The sequence below is a fragment of the Epinephelus moara genome, chromosome 2, assembly GCF_006386435.1.
Source record: "Epinephelus moara isolate mb chromosome 2, YSFRI_EMoa_1.0, whole genome shotgun sequence".
Classification (NCBI taxonomy): domain Eukaryota; kingdom Metazoa; phylum Chordata; class Actinopteri; order Perciformes; family Serranidae; genus Epinephelus; species Epinephelus moara.
In genome coordinates, this window is record NC_065507.1 from 6207496 (window position 1) to 6231298 (window position 23803).

Below are 23803 nucleotides of genomic sequence, written 5' to 3' on the forward strand. Positions count from 1 at the left end.
TCATACTTATACATGACAGACATTCGTGTGTGAGTGAGTATGTGTCATAAAGCAATTTTAACAACCAAAACATCTGTTAAGTTGCTTAGCTCATAGTTGGCTCGCCGTTTGGCCCCAATGATCTGTCAAGTTCCTGTGGATTCATCACTCAGCAAAACAGTTTATTGAATCAGACGAGCAGCCGAGCCCCTCCTGCATAACACTTAACTGTCTAGGCAGCAACAAAACTGAACGGCCTCTAATTATTCCCCCGCTGCACGGCCTCTATGTAACATCATAAACAATGTCTATTGTGGAATATTTTCATCATCAGGAATATGAGTCCTACTTGAACAAGATGGTAATCTGCAACACCACTGATTGTTACATTTTGGCTGCATCTTTGGTGCTAAGTGCTGATTGCAAGGTTATTTTTGCACAGTGTAACTAAAGTCTAAAATAGTTCACCTTGGCCAGCAAATAAAAACACTTTAATTAATCTGTTGTAACTCATTGGACTTGTGTCTTATAAACTGGCAATATAAAGCAGCACAATAAGCACTGGTTTACATGAGAACACCCTAAAACAACATTGTAGATGTGCAACAATTAGTAGACTTATAAATTAGACAGAAAATGAATCAGTTAATTAAATTTTAAGTCAGTTTTTTAAGCAGGAATTCCAAATATTTAATGGCTCTGGCTTTTCAGATGTATGAAATTGCAGCTTTTTTTGTTTTACATAAAAAAAAAAGTAACGTATTTGGCTTTTCGACCGTTTGTTGGGCAAAGTAAGACATTTGATCACCTCAGACTGTAAGAAGTTGTGATGGGCATGTTTTGCAATTCTAATATTTAATTGAAAAAATGTTTGTATTGTTTGACCTTACGTACAATTTTTGCCTATTTCTATCCCTCTGTGCGGGCAACAGCCGTGGCAGGAGGCATTATGTTTTGGGGTTGTCTGTCTGTTAGCCCATCTATCCCATTCTCAGGAACGCGATATCTCAAGAACATATTAAGAGTTTGTTCAAATTTGGCACAAACATCCACTTGAACTCAAGAATGAACTGATTATATTTTCATGGTAAAAGATCAAAATCGATTTGACCTCGTCCTTCTCGTACTTTTTAACACAATTTCTCAAGAATACTTCAAGAGATTTTCTTCAAATTTGGCACAAACATCCACTTGAACTCAAGGATGAACTGATTATATTTTCATGGTAAAAGGTTAAAATTGCTGTGACCTCGTCCTCCTTACTCTTTTGAATGCAATATCTCAAGAGTAGGCCTACCCAAAGAGATTTTCTCAAATTTGGCACAAATGTCCACCTGGACTCAAGGATAAACTGATTAGACTTTGGTGGCAAAAGGTCAAGGACATTGTGAACTTGTGTCCATCTCAATCACGCAAATGCAATTCTTAAGAAAGCCTTAAGGGAATTTTCTCAAATTTGGCACAAACATCCACTTGAACTCAAGGTTGAACTAATTAGATTCAGATTCAGATTCAGATTCAGAATACTTTATTAATCCCCGGGGGGAAATTGTTTTTGTTCCAATGCTCCGTGCAGAGTAGAAAAAGAAATACAGCATGAATGGAAACAAGAGATAAAGATGAAGATATAAATAAAATACTAAAATAGACAATGAAATAAGTAAAATAAATATTAAAGTAGACATTAAAATAAAATAAAATAAAATAAAATATTAAAGTAGACATTAGAATAAAATAGAATAAAATAGAATATTAAAGTAGACATAACATAAATAAAATATTACAGTAGACAATAAAGTAAAATAAATATTAAAAACAGTAAAGTAGACAATCTGAAATATATACAATATACATAGATTTTGATGGTCAAAGGTCAAAATTGCTGTGACTTCGTCCTCCTTACTCTTTTGAATGCAATATCTCAAGAGTACCCAAAGAGATTTTCTCCAATTTGGCACAAATGTCCACCTGGTCTCAAGAATAAACTGATCAGACTTTGGTGGTAAAAGGTCAAGGACATTGTGAACTTATGTCCATCTCAGTCTCGTGAATGCAATTCTTAAGAAAGCCTTGAGGGAATTTTCTCAAATTTGGTACAAGCATCCACCTGGACTCACCAAATGAACCGATTTGTTTACTTACTTTGATGGTCAAAGGTCAAAGGTGAAGATTATTGTGACCTCACAAAACACATTAAGAATTCATGCACTAATTATGACAGAATTTGATACAAATGTATCACAGGATAAAATGCTGAAGTGAGACATCTTATATTCAAGAGGTCAAAGGTCAGCTTCACTGTGACATAATTACGTCCTGCTTCTCTGGCCATTATTCAACATCATAATTTAGGAACAGAAGGGAAGACATTTGCTCAAAAACTGATGAGTGACACTAAACTTGGGTGTCCATCTTGAAATTGCTGATTGTACAGATCCTCTGTGCTGTTGGGTTGAAGATGTGTGTGAAGCATCCATGTTTTAGAATATGCAGCAACATCCTTATTTAAAGTATTGTTAACTATTATGACCACACATAATTGTGGCTAGACGTAGTCGTAAACTGTAATTGTAGCTTGAGTGGTTTGTGGAAGAATACAACCAGAAGGTGGTTATTCTAGTTAATCATTATTTAATCGGGTGCTTCACTGAGATTAAAAAAAAATCTATTTTATAGGAGCCGTATGTAGAACATGAAACATAGTGGTTACAAAACACATAAACACCACAAACTATATATTTTTTAATGAAAATAAAATCATATTCTACATACTACCATATGACACGTGTCCGACCTTACTGTTCTTTCCCATCACTAATATATTAAGTTACTACTCCTGTTTTAATGCCTGATCTTAGAGCTCATCCCTATTGTCCTGTTAGTCAGTGTGGCATTTGAGCACGGCTGCTGCAAGCAACAGCTGTCAAAGCTCATTAGTTGGCTTATTTTACAGGGCCGAGCTATGCTGTCTCCTCTACGTCCCCGACTCCACAGTTAGGAACTAAACATTAGCTGGACTCCCTCGCCGACCTTTGCCCCGCCTCGTCAGCCGGTCAACATTTGATCTTTGAACCCTCACCCCGTCTGTCGTCTGCTGTTTTCCTTCCTCGTGCATTTTTTTTTTTTTTTTTTTACTTCTCACCCACATGTTAGAGCTCTGTAATTACAGCTGTCACTCACACATCCCTCCTCATCCACATCTTGTTTTCACTCTCTCTCCCTCTCCGTCTCTAAAAACCCACTCAGAGTCACGAACAGAGCAGATGAAGGGAAAAAAAACGGCCTTCTTAAAGTCATTTCCCAGTTTGCCTTGCTGAAGGTCAGGCTGGGAAAGAGCCAGCATCTCTGGTAATTGGGTCTGTGTGTATGTGTGTGTGTGTGTGTGTGTGTGTATGGGTAATTGAAAACGCTTTTCCCCCCTCTTAGCTCGGAGTCTAGCGATGCAAGATGATGATTAAAACTGGATGTTGTGTAATTTCGTCATTGTGCGGCTGTTTGTTTGCAGGCCTGTTACTCCCGCTCCATTCTATCCGTCAGCGTCTCGCTCGCATCTTCGCTTGTTTGCAGCAGTTGTTCTTTTGATCGGCAATTAACGTTTGCTGCATTTGATCGAAACAATTGCTGTCGGGATTAGAAACAAGGGACACTTACCTCCCACACTTTGGATCAATCTGCCTGAGGATTTTGGCAGGATAAATGACTCATATTACAGTCGTATTATTAGACAATCTTTGCTGTAACAATATTTTTTGACCACTTTTTTGTGGTTTATTTCTGTGTTTCCTGGCTTGCTCTCTTACTTTTGTTGCATTTGTTGCTTTTGCACTTCTTTGTGGACCACTTTTTTTGGGTCAAGAATGTTACGTCTCATGAGATCCTTACGCAACTGTATAAAAATGTGCATAGTCCATTTAGTTTATAGGAAGGTTTTAACATAACATACAACATTAAATTTGTTTTAATGAAGTTGAGAAGGTAGAAACTACTGCCGAAACACAGTTTGGAGCTCAGTCTGTTCATAAGCATACAGTTTAATATTAAAATATGTTCAGGGCAAAAAAGGAAATACACATGAATAAATGTGGGTGAGTATAAATACACACACAGGGCAGTAATGAGGACCAGGGACAGACACCCGTGGGAGCTGGTTGCTCCACTGTGTTCAGGTTATATAGAGGCGGTGTTCTCCATTTTGGGGTTTCTGCTCGCCCTTGATGTGTTTCTCAGATTTTGCCCAGTTTTCTTAGCGGCGGTTAGGTGGAGGAAGAGGGAGGGATGGAGTGAGGAATGAATGCGGGTCGGAGGAGGACTCGAGGGGGGCATTGAATGAATCCCAGCCGGATCGTAATAGCGGGGTCGATGTTCTGGCCAATTTAGCCTGCTCTCTACCTCGGCCCTGCACAACACTCGGCTAACAATTACTGATAGAAAGAGACAGAAGGAGAGAGGGATGAAAGAGGAGTGGTGGAAGAGAGGGCGGGAGCATGCAGAGAGGAAAGGCGGAGGATGCGAGTGGAGTAAAAATGAGAAAGACAGATTAAAGAAGGGGGAGATGGAAGCGAGGGAGCGACAGGAACAGGAGAAATAAGGCCTGTAGCAAATTGCGAGGCCGTAAATGAACGGAAAAGGAGAGGAGGGGAAAAGAAATCACTAACTTTCTTCAGGAGAAACTTTCTCCCTCTGGAATCCACCCGTAAGGAGTGTGAATTTTAAGGCCATGTTGAGCTAACGTTGTACGAAGGTTGTGTGAGCGTTGCGCTCCCGTCTCCCCCCGCCGCTCTCTCTCCTAGGATTAATTACCGGGTGTCAGTCACAGCTGACGGCTCTCCCACGCTCCCTTGCTCCCACTGGTGCATTCTGGGAGAGCGACAGGTATAGCCAAAGGTAGTTTGTGTGTATGTGTATGTGTGTGTGTATGTATGTGTGTGTGTGTGTGTATGTGTGTGAAATGCAGGAGGGAATACTGACATATGGTGGAATGTGTTTAAGACTTTATACAGTCATAAAGTTAGAGAGCGCTGTTGCAACTTTTGTCATAGCAACAAACAAACAAAGTAATCTTCCTGAGGTGATTATACACACACACACACACACACACACACACACATGCTGACACACTTATCTTAGTATATTATTGAGGACAATGCTGTTATGTAAAAAGAACACTTTAACACTTGTTTGCTTTCTTGCCAGGAGTTAGCTAAGTAGATCAATACAACTCTTATGTCTGTGTGCTAACTGTGAGGCTGGAGCCAGGAGACAGTGAGCTTAGCTGGTTAGGAAGAGAAGGGGAACAGCTAGCCTGGCTCCGTCTGACGGAAGTAAAAATATGCCTCCAAAATCCTCTAAAACTCACTAATTTACATGCGCCGTCTCTTTGTTAAAGCCGCACGAAAGTACAAGTGCAAAGTGTTTCTCTGTACTGTCAGTGTTTTGCTCAGGTAATCGTCTCCTGGCTCTATAGCTTCATATTTAGTGTACTGACATGTGAATGGTGTCAATTCTCTCATCAAATTCTGTTTTTTGTTGTCCTTTTTCCTCTTTATTCAATTTATGTATTTACAGACAGGCATCACCACTCCAAAACCAAGACAGTGTGTAAGCAGACAAACAAAAAACGTAAAACAAAACCAGAACAAACTAACAAAAATCAAAAACAGCACCTGCGCATGTATCATGTTACTCGGCGACATGACCATCAGACAGGAAGGAACATGGGCTGATAGACAAATAGACGAGATAGAAAAGGCGGATGAGACAGATGAGATTGGACGAGACAGGAAGACAGACCAACAAACGGACATGAATAGACAGACAGACAAGCAGGCACAGACAAACAGGCTACATGGATTTTATCATGTTACAAGTTTGAATGCACAACATGAATATTTTTTGCTATACATATATAAATAAACAGAAGCAAAGCATTCAACATACGAAGGTTTCGAATCAGGGTCATCGAATTCTCAGCGAGAAAGCAAGTAGGCCAGTTTCCCAACATGTCATGGTAACCGCCCTGACGAATGCCTACCTGCAAGAGCGTCCCCCAAAAAGCAAAGTATTTTAAAAAGCGTTGCTATGGTCACTAACGGCTGCGATGACAGAGAAGTGTGTGTCCAATAACACTGGCAGAAGGGCAAGCTAGCTTATAGCTGCAAACTGTGTCACGACAATGGAAATAAATGAAATTACCAGGGGTTTCTACATAGTTGGACAGTTTACTAGTCAAATGAAATACTTCCAAGTATTCAGACACCAATGTTATCAGCTCCTCCATCTTGTTTTATTTCTGTTTCCGTGATGCCAATTATTTGATCGGCCAAAGCAAGGCGACAACCACCAGAACCCAGCCAACATTTGTATGCAGGGCCCATGTGGGTAGTAAACGGGCCGTATGCGGGATTGTTCATGGGTTCCATGTTGACCCCATGCCAGTTGCCCACAAGGGTGGGTTTACCCAGGTGAGCCCCAGATACAGTGCCCATTTTGGGCCCGTACACAGTTGCTACCCAGGTAGCCCTAGCATAACACATGTGGAACCCACTTGGGTAAACCCACCCATGGGTGCAATTGGCATGGGGCAATATGGAACCTGTAGACAATCCCATATCGGGCCCAATTTTCAGCCCATGTAGTACCCACATGGACCCTCCATACAAATGTTGGCTGGGAAGTTTAATGACACAGCAAAATCGCACGTTCGCATGGAGGGCAACAGCGTTATACCCCTACCATCGTGTTCGAAGCTGCTTCCCCTCTGCCACCTTCCCCTCATATAAATGACCAGAGGCGGCCAGTGAACGCACAGCAGTGTGAATTAACAAATCACTTCAATCGGGCGGACATTTTCATCTTTTTATCTTTGCGAGAAAAGAACAGAAGAACAAAAGCACACACATTCTCAGACACTGACTGGAAGCATTAATATTACCTTTGTCCTGTTAAGTTTATGGCTCCATGAGTCCAGATAACAGCCAGGTAATAGCTTTATGGTGCATCTCAGACAGCGCATTATTGAGTGTTGAATGGGAGTCGAGGTTGGTTCAACCTAGCGCACTGACAAGGCACTATTATAATGACGGTTGGGTGTAGGCACCTTAATTTAGAAACCCCATCTGTAACTTGTTCTCATTGTCTCAGAAGCAAACGGAGTGAATGAGGTGAAAGAGCGAGAGAGGAAAAGTGGGTGAAAAAGCGGGGGAAAGGAGGGGAGACGGAGCTTTATCATCATTTTTAATGAGAATTTATTAATAGGTTCTCATCGAAGGCTGCGGATGGTAAGAGGAAGTCAAGTGATGCTAATATTAACACACTCTGCATCCTTTAATCTCCCTGCTAGTGTTGTTAGTGACTCTTCAGGTCATTTTCAGTTAAACAGACACTCCTCCACCATCCATTTCTGTCCCCTCTCTCCCTCCATCCATCCAGACCTGCTCCTTCCATACTAATCAGTGACTTTGTGCTTCCTGGATGAACAGACGGTGTTTGTCTTCTCCTCCTGTCCTTCTCCATCTCCCTCCTCACAGCCTCAGCTTCCCGTCAGCATTCTCCCCACTATCTGCCAGACTAATGCCGACACACGCGAGTCCAGTCCGTACACATTCAGCATGAGCGCTCTGTAAAGACGCATGCATCACGGGTAAAATTGTACTTCCACGTCTCCATTAATGCGCCAACAAAAGCGCACTTATTCCTCCCTGGGCGACCACGTGCACACACTCCCACACACTGTCCCCTCCGCTGCTCTCTGTGTCTCTGTGAAATCACTCATTGCCACTCGGCTCCTCCAAAAATAACACTGATAATTAATTTCCGTTGTGAAATGATTCGTCTGTGGACTGACTAGCTTTCATATTTCACCCTGCATCGATCCCCCCAGCCCGCTCGTGTGCGCTTCATTAGTCAGAGAGAGAGAGAGCGAGGGAGACAGGGAAAACAGAGGCAGAGGGAGAAAGGGGGGAGAGTTAAGTCAATTACCGTCGCTTATGTTTGAAAGCAACGCAAAAAAACACATTAATTACAATAGAGCTGACATGTAAATTGAAACTGATGAGCAGGGGAGTTTGTGTCGCATATCTGTGGAGCTGCTCTTCATATAAAACTGCAGCAGTACATCAAAGCAGGAACTTAATAACAGGGTCCAAAGCAAACTTTGTCTAAAGTTATTGAGTGGGTGCCATAAAGCCCCACTGTTAGCAGCGGGCTCGGGCGCTCTGCCACCTCCAGCTGATTCGACATATGAATGGGAAAGAAAGCTGCGGGCCTATTGGATTTCAGTTAACGTGCTGAATTAACTGAGGTGAAATTGGATCCTCCCTCGCTGTAATGGACAAGACATTAAAAGGGAATTCAAGAAGCCTCAGCTCTCAATAAAGGGACAACCCAGTCAATTACACATTTACATCATTCTTATATGTATGCGTGGAAAGAATCAGTTCCCCGACTGAGCAGAGTTTCTTTGCAGTATTCACCAAATGCTTTTTGTTAATATTACGACCATTAATGTGTTCTTTATTGTTTAATGTGATCACAGAAATAAATGTCTCCCACTCTCTGCTACTATAATAGATATTAGTGTAACTCTGTACCTGCTCAGCATTTCCATCCTCTGCTGCTAATATCATCAACTCTTCCTTCTTTCTTCCTCTTCCACAGGCCCTCCGTCGGCACCCGCCAACCTCATCTCAAAAGTGAACGAGACCTCGGTAAACCTGGAGTGGAGCGCGCCGCGGAGCTCAGGAGGACGCCAGGACTTGACGTACAACGTGGTGTGTAAGCGCTGCGGGCCCGACGGCCGGCGCTGTCAGCCCTGCGGTAACGGCATCCATTTCAGCCCCCAGCAGCTGAGCCTGAAGGGAACCAGGGTGTCCATTAACGAGCTGCAGGCCCACACCAACTACACCTTCGAGGTGTGGGCGGTGAATGGAGTCTCGCCTCAGAGCCCCGGGCCGGAACAGGCCGTGTCCGTGACCGTCACCACCAACCAGGCCGGTAAGACGCCCAGTGTTTGAGTGCTGTAGGTTGTGTTCGTGGCAAGGAAATGATAGTCGAAAAAGTTCCAACAGCTAAAGAAAGTCAAAGATTTTGTGAAAGACTGCCAGTAGCCATCAGGATCAATAAATTTTGCCCTGAAGTGCAGCTTTAGTTAGCTGATATTTATGCAATAATCCAAGAGCTAATCAAAGAAGGTTAATGGCCTCCCAAGAGTGACCAGTGTAGCATTGATTAATCCAAGGATAAGTAAGTGTTATGTCAATCTGAGTAGGAGGGGGCAACACTGATTGGCCCAATATATTGACATAGCGATATATTTTTAAACCCTGATGAACATATGCAAGATTTATGGAAATGGCTTTATACCAGGCCAACAATTACCATACAATTACAGTTACGTAAAATGTTATAACTAACTAAACATAACTGCCCCTTTACTGGGACACATCAACATTTCAGTCAGCGTTAGTGCACAAGCTATATCACACTATAATGACCATGGTTACCTGTCGCTAAAGATGTTAGTTAACTCCTGTAAGTGAAACAAACCCAAGCAAATTTGAATTGAACGTTCTTGACAATAGAAACAGCAGCTGACGAATACAAGTTCCACTCAGTAGCTGTGTTGGAGCTGTTGTTTGTAAAATCTTCCCTGATTTATGATCGGGCGCTCTACGCTGTTGATGAATGTCGCTCGACAGAATTTATAGAGTCACGCAATGGTTTTAATTCATGCTTTGGCGAGAGGTTCCAGTCGTCTTCACGCTAACCAAACACTTACCTCCAGTCGGCTTGTTTGGTTTCAGTATATCATTCTAATCGGAGCATATATCCTTCTGACAGCTGTTTGTTTTGTATTTGTATCCCTTTGCATTTTGATAATGGAAGGATTTGATGAAATCAGTGAGTAAATTGAAGAAGAAGTTTTTAAACCTACTTGTGCTGGGAAGACAACGGGAGCGCAAAAAAGGGAAGTGGTCAATGCATCCATTGAACCAAACAAGGGAGCTACAGGTTAATATATTTTGGTCCAACAAATGTGGGACATGGAGGAGGAGATGCAATTTCGGTATTTTCAAATGTCTAGACGTTATGTAGAGTTACAACGTCCCCTCATACAACAGTTCGGATGATATCTAACAAGTTAGCGCCCCGTGAATGAGGTTACGTACCTCACGAAAGGTTACATTATTAACGTAACATTACGTAGGTTAGGTTTAGGCAAGGAATGAAACCTCTTGGTAGGGTTAAGGAAAAGAAACATGGTGATAACGTACCTTAAAATGACTCCAAGTTCACTTGGTTGCACACCTTTTCGAACACCAGTTTCACGAGGAAAGCTCTGAATTTTAAGACCCATTCGCCACCCCAACCTGCTTCCTTACACGCACTGCTTTCTTCTTTATTTTCGTAAGCACGCTGGTCACATGATCGCGGCCTTCCCAAATACGTGGCTTATACAAAAATTTCTGGCTCATAATTACGAGGAATATGTACAAATTTTGATGCATTACTTAACCTAGGTATATGTACAAACAGTGCATGAGAACAGCCTGAAAGTTACTGTTGTGTCCACGACATTACAGAATTCTCCAGGCACTCGACATGAAAGCAACATGTCAAGCAACACTTTTTTCTATGTAAAGTATGTCATCTCTTTTGGGCGATTAAAAGTGTCGAGCTCCGTGCCGTATATCAGGCTTTACTTGACTTAATTATTGACATCTCCCATGATTTACTTGCTACTCCAAGTTAGTTTCTTGACTTGTCTGTGTGAGGATGCAATGAGAAGTGTATGTTGGTTGCTGTGTGTGTGGGGGGCTTATATTTGATGCAGAGCACAGGTTCGTTACACTGAGCGCTTGAAGTACTTTTTTGGGGGCAATATGCGTGCCACAACATGTTTATTAAAGCTGTAAATAATTTGGGTTAAGGCTGGATGATTACCGAGGAGGATGATGGATTCTCTGCAGTGGCAAATTATTTTCTGCAGTATTTCACTTGAGTTTTTGCATAATTAGGCATGAGAAGCCTAGGCTGAAGATAGGGGCAACGTGCTATATTTAGCTCGCGAGCTAATGAATTAGATGAGTTGTATCGATCTGTGGAGGCTTCATTACAAATGCTGTTGGATTGTGTGTGTGTGTGTGTAATTATTCTAGTAGAAAACACCCATGAATACAGCCTCTCCTCCAGAGCTGGAGAAGAGCCCTCTAGCCTGGGGGTGCGTTCAAAGCCTCCCGTTGTTTTGTCATTTAGCCATTTTGTAACCGGTTGTTGTGCAAATGGATTTTACGACCCTGGCCCTTTCTCTTCATCCCCTCCCAGCTTTCCTCCACTTATAGCCGATCATTACCTAGGTCTTCTTTACTGCTCTGCTCTTGGGTGGCAAGCTAAGTGCCTTTTTGTGTCGTCTTTTTATCGCTAATTTCCATCCTTGGGAAAAGAGAATATCTTGAATAGGGCTCGGACTGGCAATCTAAGGACACAGTGACTTGATTTATCAGCTGGGGTCAGGAAGATAGAGATGAATGGATGGTGCTGCCTGTGGGAGAGCTACGAGTCCTGCCAGACAGGCATGTGTGGGAGCTGTAATGGAGCACACCCTGGAGTCCAGGCCGAGGGCTCGTGACAGCATGTCGGCATGGTCGCACGGACGCAGAGTTGCGCAAAAACTCCAAAGTGCACACTCTCACACTTGGATTCAAACAAAGACATAACACACACACACGCAGTGATGTCCCCCTGAGGTTGCTCGAGGCTAATCTGCTGACTTCAAGTTGTAAGATATAGATGATGTTGCCTTTGGCTCGTCACTGGTGCATGTTTCACAACTGTTCCCCAGGATTAGCTATATGAAGCTTGCAGCTGGAAGCTCTATTGTGTGTGTGTGTGTGTGTGTGTGTGTGTGTGTGTGTGTGTTTGGACATGTGCAGAACTGACTGCATGCTTTGCCAAAAGTGAGAAAATGTGTTACGCAGAATGTTTGTACACTCGTGGATGGAGATGATCTACATTTGCCTCTCAAACAATGTCCTCTATGTGTCTCTGAGCGTGCATGTCTCTTCTAATTTGTGTGCATATGTGTGCGTATGTGTGTGTGTGTTAAAGAGAATAGCTCCAGACTGATTGGATTTCTTCCTGCTAATGCTCGGTAGGGGCTTTGGAAGCTCTGGTTTCAGCCGCTGGTAATCCAGCCAGTCATCTGTGGCTGTCCCTCTCTCTGTATCGCCTCCCCTCATCCAGACACCGTGGATTACACATTTATTATGATAGCTTTATTAGGATTTATAAGTGCTGTGGAAAAGACACCCCTGCCACCGCCTTTTCCATAAAAGTTCAAATTTCGGCTAGAGAGGAAGAAGTGAGGCAGGCAGGTTGGAAGGGAGAAGCGCTTACGTATTTTTGCGTGAGAGGAAAATGGATGAAGGTGCGGCGGAGAAATATGCCGCGAGTCAAAAATTATGACATGAGTGTTTGCTGATTGCATGTGCATGCATCTGTGACCAGGCGTGTGTGTGTGTGTGTGTGTGTGTGTGTGTGTACGGAGAGGTCAGATTCCGCGTCACGCCATGAACAATTCCACTGTCGTAAATCAGCCGGGGTGTAACCCTTTCACCCGGACTGCATGAGGAAAGGGAGGGGAGAGAAGGGGGGACGTCCAAGCTTTGAACTGACCCCTGGCTGTAAATGGATGTTTTTTCCCCTTTATGGGATCAAGCACTTTGTGCATGTGTGTATGTGTGAGAAAGAGGGAAAGAGAGAGTCAGAGAGAGAGGTGTTTATGTCTCGATACAAAATACTTGGCAGGCTTAGGTGACTAAAAGTGAATTAGTGCATGAGAGAGAGTGTGTGTGGGCATGTCTGTCAGCGCACATGTGTGTGAGTTTCCATCTCTCTGGCAAAATCGGACAGACGTACATGTGGAAATGTGTTCGGGGAGATGGAAGCGGGCTTCACAGGCGGGGGGGAAGGATCTTGTACGCAGGAGCCATTTTCTCGACACCCTGAAAAACGGCTCCCTCCTCGGCTATTTTTCCTTGGCGGCAGCAAAATCGAGTGACTCCAATCTGGCAACCAGTCTCCAATCTGGCAACCACATGTGCACCCCGGCCCCTGTCTCTTTTAATGTCAAACTGTAATCGACCGCATATTCTCGCAACTGCTCGCGCCGACCACAGCTGCTCCTCGCAACACAAATACTTTGTGATGAACACGCTGGCGAAGACAAACTCACTCACTTGACAAACTGTGTCCCATGCAGAGGGAAAATCTCACAAATGTCTGCAAAAAAAGACACGCAGCCTCCACCATTGTCCCCGGGGAGTGATTTTCCAAACCAAACCCAGAACTCTATGTGCCCCTGCCAGGTTTTTACTCATTATAGTGTATGCATAGGTGGCATGATTGAGTTTTTTGCTGTCTGTGTGAGATAATGGCACTAGGTGTGTGTTTTTCTAAGTGAATTTCTATCTTTCTGTTTGTGTAATGAGGTCCTTTGTGTTGCTGGGAATCTCAGTGTGTGTGTGTGTGTGTTCTGTACGTGTGTGTGTGTACAAGTGTCGCAGGCTGTGAAAGAGTTTTTTTGGAAGGCACGATTCTGAAATGAGATCTGAATATTCATTGCGTCTAACACTTATTATTCCGCCAGCATTTTTAGCCCACGCGTTCAGGAGGCAGTAAGAAATTACAGATCTGCCCCACATATTTAAATTCATCTACAGAGGTGCCAGCTAGTCTAGCGTGGTCTGCCCAAGTCGCAGCCTCAGGTTAAACTTTTCTCTGTTCAGGATAGACATGTCAGGTTTAGTCTTGCATCGGCTCTGTACACTTTGTACAAGCAGGGTTTGACAATATTTTGCATCTCTCTCTCTCAGCCTGCTTTTTCGGCATTCCACTGACTAATTTATCTTTAAAAAGAAAGAAAAAAGACTTGGCCTTGATGGATCACCTATCTTGAGTCTGGCTGTTTTTAACCTTGCAGTCTCACGTAGGGAATCTCAGAAGGGACCACTCAGAAAATCACTCATCTTTATCCTCACATTAGTCGGGGGAAAAATAAAAACGCAACAAGAGGAGGCGAATGCGATTAAACTACCATATCTGTCATCTTTGGAGGAAAGATGGATGTGTGGATTACCTCGGGGGCACGGAGGCCGGCGACCCCTCAGGGGTTTTCTTTCCGAGCCAGAGCGTCCCCGCTCGGCCCCAGGAGGGCCTTCAAATTGGCTCTCGCTGCCGGGTAAGATTGATCGGAGGGATACAAATGGCCGCCATCTAATTGTTTAACGGAGACGCAACACATTAGGCCAACAGGATTACACAACCTTGGGTTAATCTATTTACCAAGAGATGTCTGCAATCCCATCCCTCTCCATCTCCATCAAGACCCCCACCAGTCACAAACCCTCCGCCCTCCCTCCGACTGCTCACCCCGCTGAAACTCTATCCGAGGCTGGTGCTTGAATTCCAGGCCCGTTTGAACTCAATCTCCGGCTAAAAGCAAGGTTTTGTTAGCCTTAGCTCGAAGGCTACGCTCCCTGGAGCCCCTGGTCAAAGTGATGAGAATGTCTATAATGTCATAGATAATCCAATCATAATCGGTGGACCGCGAACCCCTCATTAATCATCCCACTGTAATTTTTTAAAAGGCAGATGGTCTGGAACGAGTAAGGTTACAGTATCACTGAGGACCAGAGGTCAAAGATTCACTCCTAAGAGCAGACGCCACAGTGAAACGGTACCTGGGCATCAGAGGAAATGTGTTGTGTGCGTGTGTGTGTGTTGCTTTGTTCTGGCTCTGAGATGAATAGATGTGTGAGGTTGTTTGGTTGTCAAGGGTGCTTGTGTGAATGTTGGTTTAAGCTCTGCAGATGCTAGAACCCCCAAACTGCCAAAGTGCGTATACATGTTTGTGTTCTAGGTCTTTTTATACCTTGAGTTGTGTGTTCATCCATGTTCCTCCTATTGTTCCTTGGTCTGTAACTCCACCTGCTCGACCACATATCCTCCCGTGTGCTCAAAACTCAATCTGTACATGAGTGTTTTGCTGTTTACAACACTATCTCTTTTATGCCGATGGATTTCTCTTTGTAGCGTCAAGAGTGTGTATGACCCAATTTTAGCGTTGTCACACTCCCCGAAGATAGAGGTTTGATTTGTGCAGCGGTGACACACTGGAGGGAGGGGACGAGTGTAAGCCATTATCTGTGCTTTAACCTTCACATGTTAAAGGCGTCTGAACGCAGATAGCACGGCTGCTTGAAATATGGCCTCATTATCAGCTGCAGCAGAAAGGGCTTGAGATAAGATCGCTCACTGGAGCTTTAATGAAAACCAATTGATTTGCTCTATTGAAGACAAAAAAAAAAGAAAGAAGCAAAGGCGTTGAGCTCATTCTGAGCTTTCCGAGACGGACTTACTAGCAGTGGGAGGTTTCCCAGGGTGACCTGGGTATCCGCAGAAAATGAAGTTAGACATTATTTTGCCAGCTTGTAGGAAAAGTGGCTGAGACGCTAGCGTCAGCCGAGGGGAAATTGGATCAGTTTTATTGATGCCAACCATTAGTTCAGAAGAAGAGTATTGCCATACACTCTAGCTTTGGCAATTCAGCTGTGTGGCCATACAGCTCTGTAACGCCTCCGATTTTGAACGGAGGCCAAATTCAAAGACAAATGGAAGTGATTGCCTTGTGGCCTGGCCCGCTGTTTGACTTTCTCAGCAGGAGCAAAGAGTGTGGGATTCAGGAGAGCAACATAAAACAGACTTGATGTCTCCAAGGCTGAAAAAACATGGAGGACTGGGAGAAAGCAGTGGGCTAAAATTGTTCTCTCTTTTTTTCTGTCTTCTCTTTGATCATCTCACCAGCTCCCTCTCCAGTGACTTCCATCCAGGCGAAGGATATCACGAGACACACCATCTCGCTGGCCTGGCAGCCACCGGATAGGGCCAACGGGGTCATCCTGGAGTATGAGGTCAAGTACTATGAGAAGGTGAGGGGTCCCATGGGTGATGTAGTCTGCTGATGAATCTCCAAAATAGCAATGTTTCAGCAGGCTGTAAGAAAACCACATCTGCTTGTTCTCTCTTCCTTTCTCTGTCTCACCATAATCTGTCATCCCTCAGGACCAAAATGAAAGAAGCTACAGAATCATAAAAACCTCATCGAGGAACACTGACATCAAGGGTCTCACCCCCCTCACCTCCTACGTCTTCCACGTGCGTGCTCGCACGGCAGCCGGCTACGGAGAATTCAGCGGCCCGTTTGAGTTCATGACTAACTCCGGTGAGTTCAGCATGCTTTGATGACATCAGTGCTCTGCAGGGCCAGAGAGGCTCGATGCCAGCTCTGTCACGGCCAGCTTCTGCGTAATCCTGTAATGATAGCATCCTTTATGAGTTTGTCTCTTTCACTGTAGAGTCATTAATCAAAATAGCTGTCGTCTATAAAAGATAAACCATATTGTGCTCCAGCATCTGACTGGCAACTTGAGTAGTTTCCATTATTCGCGTTGCAATGAGCCTCAGTGGATGCGCCAGCCAGGGTTCAACCTATGTGTTTTTAAAAAATGATACAATTTCTGATATTCGTAGTTGGCAACTGCTGATAGCCACTTTTTGCTTCTTGCTTGTAGCTTTAAATGTTATTATTTTAAAGCAAAAGAATGAGTGCTTACCCCAGAATCCTCAAGATAACTACAGTAACAGTGCCAACCAAAACACACAGGATTTAATATAAATTCTATTGGAGATGCCAAAGTTTCCAAATGTTTCCTTTCAACACAATGGAACAGCCCACAAACAACACAACATCTTGGGACAGGCTCAGATACAATATATAGATAATGCTATCAGAGTGTAGGGCCGGGCGATTAATCAAATTTTGTTTTGAATTACAATTTGGCTACAACAAATATTAAAACAAGTTACTTGAGATGAAACAATTATTGTGCCAGTTCTGTCTTTGTCTTGTGTTAGAAATCCATTACAGCGGTGGCCTCAATGTTGCCAACTTGGTGACTTTGTTGCTCGATTTAGCAACTTTTCTGACCCTCTAGCTACTCCATTTCTGAAAATAATCCACTGTGTCATGGCCACTGCAGGTGCAGCCTGTTGAGCTCTCATTAGATTACGTGGCGGAGCTCTCAGGATGGCCGCTATTAATTTACCATGGCATCACCCAATTATGTGGATTATTATTATAATTATTAATAGCTCATAGCCTTATGATGGAGAGTTACATTGTTGATATTCATATTATTTATTTTTCTTAATGCATATAAATGAGTGCTTTAACTGCTACAATAGGAATTAGGGCCAATGAGACACCTACTGTTGAATTTTTTTTTAATGTTCAAGAAAATCCACTGTTAAAAAGACATGTTTTTTATGTTTAATGTATCGTGGTCCCATTATTGACCAAGTAATCTTGATTATGATTTTTACCATAATCAAGCAGCCTTATCAGACAGCATAGCATAACGTGAGTTAATGCAGGTAAAGAGCCTCAACAATTCATCAGTTCATTAATAATATGTAACCAAACAAACCTTAGCTTCACAGTTTTACTTGATTTCTAACAGTAAATAAATAACTAAATACTGTGTGATATGAACTGCTCCTGGGAGATGATGACACAGACAGCTACAGAGGTGCACTGTAAGCCCAGGTGTCCCCTTTGTAATGCAGATGGAGACAGCAGCGCATGATAATGACATGGTCAAGCACACATCCTAATGGGCTGTCATTGTCTCAGTGGAAAAGGAAGAGACACACAGGGAGGAAGTGTGAGGGGGGTCAGTGACTCGGACAAACACAGAGTGTATACGGGCTCTTTCATGTGCGGCGACTCGACTCAGCGCGGGGATATTGACTTTGCCCTTTGTCTTTGTCCACCCGTCCTCTCTTTCTCTTTTCTTTTCTCCCATCTTTCCCCCCTTTTTCCTCAGTTCCAGCTCCCATCATTGGCGATGGGGCCAATTCCACAGTGTTGCTGGTGTCAGTGGTGGGCAGCGTGGTCCTCCTCATCATCCTCATCAGCGCTTTCGTCATCAGCCGAAGGTGAGCGTTGTCCTTCTGTTCTGTCCCTTCTGCTTCCTGTCTGTCCCTCTTTCCTCCCAGATGAGGGATGTCTTCCTTATGGCGGGGGAAAAGTAGCTGTCAGGAGATGGACGCAACTTGAAAAAAAACACACACACACAAACACACATGCGCCGAGCCAGACAGCCAGTGCAACTCGCTAACGTCGGATGAGTGATGACTCGCCACACCGGAGACGTGATTGACAGCCTCGACAGCTGAAGAGATGCAATCAGCGACCCCTCGCTCCCTGTCCTCTGCATCCATCCTCCCATCCTTCTCCCTCTATCTCTCAGCTAGTGGCTGTAATCCCGCCCGCTAGTTATTTTCTCCTGCTGCGCCTTGCTGACCACCGTGCAGAGAATGAGAGAGACAGAGAGAAGAGGAGGAAAAAAGAGAGAGGGAGCGGGATAGGAGGGTGGACAATGAGATAAGCGGGCAGTGAAAAGTAGGAGATAGAATACAGACAGAGTGAGACTGAGAGGCATCAGGTGGATTTGCAGTGACCCAATCTCAGGGTGTTAACCAGCGAGCAGGACAAAGCGCCGTCACACAGATGGGATTACATGCAGATGGGGCTGCCTCACCTCAGGGTGTTAACCACACGCCCCCCTATGTGTGTGTGTGTGTGTGGCGGGGACGTATATGCGTGTGCACGTCCTTCTGTGGAAAAAAAGTATTGTTTTCATGTGTGTGGTGGCACTGGGGGAAGGGGGATGTTAATGGTATGTGTGTGTGTACCTTTTATGGGCATGCGATGATCCCTTTATGTGTGAGTGTGCCTCTTTATATGGAAAGCAAATCATTGTTTGCATGTGTGTACTGGTGTTGAGAATGATGGGGACTGAAGGGGGATGTTGATTGTGTATGCATGTATATGTGTGTGTGTGTGTGTGTGTGTCCTCTCTTTTCCGTGTGATTGCCTCTCTCCCCAGCCAAGCAGGTGGTTGTCTCAGCCTTTTTTATATGCATGTGACGGCCACTGTCATTGTGCTGCTGCGGCCATCCTGTGATTGTAGGGAGGGACTGTAATCACGTAGCCGTTTACCATCATTACACAACCATAGAGGAGGACAATGTCTCGCACATCTGGTCATTTCCACCACTGACCCAACACATCAATATAAGCACAGGTGTCAGACTGCCTGAGGGATTCGAAAGGGATTTAAGTGCATCTTCTCCCAGATTGATTTGCTGCTATATGCTCAGTCAGTGCCCTTCAGAAACCTTCAGTGCTGCAGGACACTTTTGACTCAAAGCAGTAATACCACAATGTAAAAAACACCCCATAACAAGTAAAGTCATTCAGTTTATTTAAATAAATGTACACAATCATCAGAATGTTCTCTTTCCTGGTTGTAGCTTCATATTTAACATATCCTCATACAATGGCTTGTGTGCTGTTTAACAAATTAGCACTCCAAATATGCTGCTAAATACTTAACGTGAAGTTGTGAAGGTTAGGTCTAGGAAAAAAAAAACATGTTTGGGCATCTTTAGTTTTAGTTAGTTAGGTTTATACAAGTTACACTGGTTGGGTATAGGCAAGTAATTTACATAGGTTAAGTTTAGGCAAGTAAAGTTACGCAGGTTAGGTTTAGACAAGTAACTTATGTAGATTAGCTTTAGGCAAGTAATTTACATAGGTTAGATTAGGCAAGTGAAGTGATGTAGATTAGGATTAGGCAAAGAATTTATGTAGATTAGCTTTAGGCAAGTAATTTACATAGGTTTGGATTAGACAAGTAAAGTCACCTGGGTTAGGTTTAGGCAAGTAACTTATGTAGGTTAGGTTTAGGCAAGTAAATCTAGGTAGGGTAGGTTCGGGCAAGTGAAGTTACTTAAGTTAGATTTAGGCGAGTACTTTACATAGGCCAGGTTTAGGCAAGTAAAGTTTTGAGGGTTAGGGTTAGGCAAGTAAAGTTGCATAGGTTAGGTTTTGTCAAGTAAAGTTACATAGGTTTGTATTAGGCAAGTAACATACATAGGTTTAGGCAAGTAACTTACGTAGGTTGGGTTTAGGCAAGTAACTTACGTAGGTTGGGTTTAGGCAAGTAACTTACGTAGGTTAGGTTTTGTCAAGTAAAGTTACATAGGTTAGGTTTAGGCAAGTAACTTACGAAGGTTAGGTTCAGGCAAGTAACTTACGAAGGTTAGGTTTTGTCAAGTAAAGTTACATAGGTTTGTATTAGGCAAGTAACATACATAGGTTAGGTTTAGGCAAGTAACTTACATCGGTTGGGTTTAGGCAAGTAACTTACGTAGGTTAGGTTTTGTCAAGTAAAGTTACATAGGTTTGTATTAGGCAAGTAACATACATAGGTTAGGTTTAGGCAAGTAACTTACGTAGGTTGGGTTTAGGCAAGTAACTTACGTAGGTTAGGTTTTGTCAAGTAAAGTTACATAGGTTAGGTTTAGGCAAGTAACTTACGTAGGTTAGGTTTTGTCAAGTAAAGTTACATAGGTTAGGTTTAGGCAAGTAACTTACGAAGGTTAGGTTTAGGCAAGTAACTTACGAAGGTTAGGTTTTGTCAAGTAAAGTTACATAGGTTTGTATCAGGCAAGTAACATACGTAGGTTAGGTTTTGTCAAGTAACTTACGTAAGTTAGGTTTAGGAAAGTAAAGTTACATAGGTTTGTATTAGGCAAGTAACTTACGTAGGTTAGGTTTTGTCAAGTAAAGTTACATAGGTTAGGTTTAGGCAAGTAACTTACGAAGGTTAGGTTTTGTGAAGTAAAGTTATGTAGGTTAGGGTTAGGCAGGTAATGTTATGAGTGGTTTAGGCAAGTTAAGATACAAAGATTAGGTCCAGGCAAGTAACTTACGTAGGTTAGATGTAGGCAAGTAAAGTTATGAGTGGTTTAGGCAAGTAGAGTAGCATAGGTTAGGTTTAGGAAAAGAAACATGACGACAATGTACCTTAAAACCCGTCCACCACCCCAACCTGTGTCCTCAGGCTGACTTTCAATCATTATACTACCTCCTTCTTTATTTCCGCCAGCACATTGTTCATGTGATCATAACCCTCCCAATAACGTGGGTTATATAAGAACTGTGTTGCATTACTTTTACTAGGTGTACTTATGAACAGTGCATGAGAACAGTATAACATATTTAACAGACAAACATGAAAGTGTTATCAGTCTTCTTATTCTGATTCTTCTCATAAAACAAGGAAGCTTTTATGCTTTCTTCCCAAAATGTTAAACTGTTCTTTTGAGTCTTTTGTCCTCCTACTGAGAGCAATTATTAAGAGTCGCAAACCATATCTAAAAATAACATTAGGTTGGCATTCAAGAGCAGTTTCTGTCTTTGTAATGAGCTCCCCTCTAATGAATAATTAATATCAAACACGAATATCAATGTCTGATCAGTAATCAGTGATTGTGTCGCCACTTCACTTAATTTAATTGATGTATAAGTGGGTTGGAGTCCCAGTTTAAGTTTTAATTAGGGTTTACTGAATTGACACTTGTGTTCTATTATTATTAATACTAATATATATATATATTTTGTTCTTACACGACATGCAAATGCTTTTTCCCCCCTGACACATCCTCCCTGATGTTTTAAACTTAAAGTTCTCCATGTGTTGTTGTCACTGCGACTGACCGTCCTGCTGTCTTTGCCCCCAGAAGGAGTAAATACAGCAAGGCCAAGCAGGACTCTGATGAAGAGAAGCACTTACATCAAGGTAACTCACAGTTAACACTCCACCTACACACTCTATAATTGAAAAACATTAGCGCTGTCAGGTGCGCTCATGTGCATGCACTCTAAAACCGCAAATGAAGCCCATAAAATGAGGGGGGAGAGAAAAACAAACTATTTTGAAGTTAATGTTCTTGCATCCTAACATGCTCCAAACACCTCATTATCAAGTCATCAGCATTGTTATTTGCGCCCCACAAAAAAAAAAAAAAATTCAAGTTAATGAGCTCCATCTTCACTGGAGTCAGCCGTAGTGACATGAAAAGCAATGGAGTCAGAGTGTGGAGCGAGCTGTGGGGAGAAGAAAAGAGGAGGAGGAGGTTCCACAGAGGAAGGCGGTGTAGCCTGCAGCATGATGGAAATAAAGAACAGATGGAGTGTACTTGCCGGAATGAATTAACCTTCATTTTTCACTGCCTTTTTTTTCTTCTTTCCTTCCTTTATTCCCAAACTTTTTTTTTTCCACAGGAGTAAGGATATACGTTGACCCCTTTACCTATGAGGACCCAAACCAAGCTGTCCGTGAGTTCGCCAAAGAGATCGACGCCTCCTGTATCAAGATCGAGAAAGTTATTGGCATCGGTGAGGAGCTGCGTTTTGTTTTCAGTCCAGTGACCTCAGTTCATTCTGTCATTTTTCATCAATTACTATAAATGCAGTGTTATGACAGTAAGGCATGTTGTAACACACTTTGGATAAAAGCATCCACCTAATGGGATAATAGTATATTTGGTATTCATTTCATGCAAATATTTTGCAGCCGGCATATCTCTTCCAGTGATTCATGTCTGTGCGCAGCCGCTCTCATGTGCACTCCTTGTGAATAAAAAACATTGTTTGTCCAGACAGTAACATTTGGTGTGTCTCCAGAGAGGTCAGCGAGTAAAAAAATAAATAAATGAAAATCAGAGGAGGCTAAATATGTTGTCGGTTCCATTGCTGTGGCCACAGAAAAGTCATCCAATGACAAAATAATAAAGAGAAAGAATCAATATCCATTTCCCCTCTCTCTCTGCTCCAGTGGGTGAGGGGAGGAGGGGAGTGAGGGATTAGAGACCCTGATCAATGTTTAAAGTGGACCCCTTATAACCTGCACACACACACACACACACACACACACACACACGCGCGCGCTCTTGATGTGATTTATAATCTGCACACTGTAGTATCAGAGTGCTTGTGTATCATCATTCCACATTTTCAACCCGAGCGTGTGTTTGCAGGGGAGTTCGGCGAGGTCTGCAGCGGCCGCCTGAAGATGCCGGGCAAGAGGGAGATCTGCGTGGCCATCAAGACGCTGAAGGCCGGCTACACCGACAAGCAGAGGAGGGACTTCCTGTCCGAGGCCAGCATCATGGGCCAGTTCGACCACCCGAACATCATCCACCTGGAGGGCGTGGTCACCAAATGTATGTCAAGCATGTGATTCTGTTTACTTTTTTTTTTTTTTAAACACACACAAGTGTAGGAGTTGCTCCATTTTCAAATGACGGGGTGGATGTAATTTGGTTTGGGGAGACCTTAAACTATTTTGGAGAAATGAAATTGCCGCAGAAAATTGCAATAATACTCACCTCTCTCACACACATACACACACACACACACACACACCCATTTACACACACAATGACTTTTATATTCTAATAACACAGAAAGGACATTCATTTCTGCTGTCCCCTTTTTCTCCCTTAAAAAAACACGTAACAATAAATCACTACAAACTACGTCTGCGGTTTTGGGTGACTTTGGGGAAAGGTGAGTGTAGGGACAAACCAATCTTTAGCGTTTTGGGTGACTTTGGGGAAAGGTGAGTGTAGGGACAAACCAATCTTTAGCGTTGGGTGCTTAAATGCTTAGGCCTACATACCTTCAGTATCTAAAAGTATACGACCACTTATTGTTGCATCTGTTTTAGGCGACCTGTTTACGCACATGTACGTGTTTGTATTGTGCACATGGGTGTCATCCGGGGTATCCCCAGGTGGGCTTTGTCCAGATGGAAGGGGTCCAGCATCGGTGGGGAGGGGGGGGTTAGATGTA

At 43.2% G+C, this 23803-nt stretch overlaps 1 protein-coding gene across 4 annotated transcripts in view; it reads left to right on the top strand.

The window, feature by feature from the left end:
• epha4l (eph receptor A4, like) overlaps positions 1 to 23803 on the top strand; it is a 63692-nt gene that overhangs the window by 29027 nt on the left and 10862 nt on the right. The window contains exons 5-11 of one of the 4 annotated variants that reach the window (XM_050056775.1): positions 8635 to 8970; positions 15841 to 15965; positions 16099 to 16258; positions 17922 to 18033; positions 21691 to 21746; positions 22232 to 22345; positions 22987 to 23172. In XM_050056775.1, the coding sequence (XP_049912732.1) occupies positions 8635 to 8970; positions 15841 to 15965; positions 16099 to 16258; positions 17922 to 18033; positions 21691 to 21746; positions 22232 to 22345; positions 22987 to 23172 (1089 nt within the window). Of the gene's footprint in view, positions 1 to 8634; positions 8971 to 15840; positions 15966 to 16098; positions 16259 to 17921; positions 18034 to 21687; positions 21747 to 22231; positions 22346 to 22986; positions 23173 to 23803 lie in introns of all 4 variants that reach the window. The other 3 variants (XM_050056782.1, XM_050056791.1, XM_050056767.1) reach the window with 3 other exon arrangements.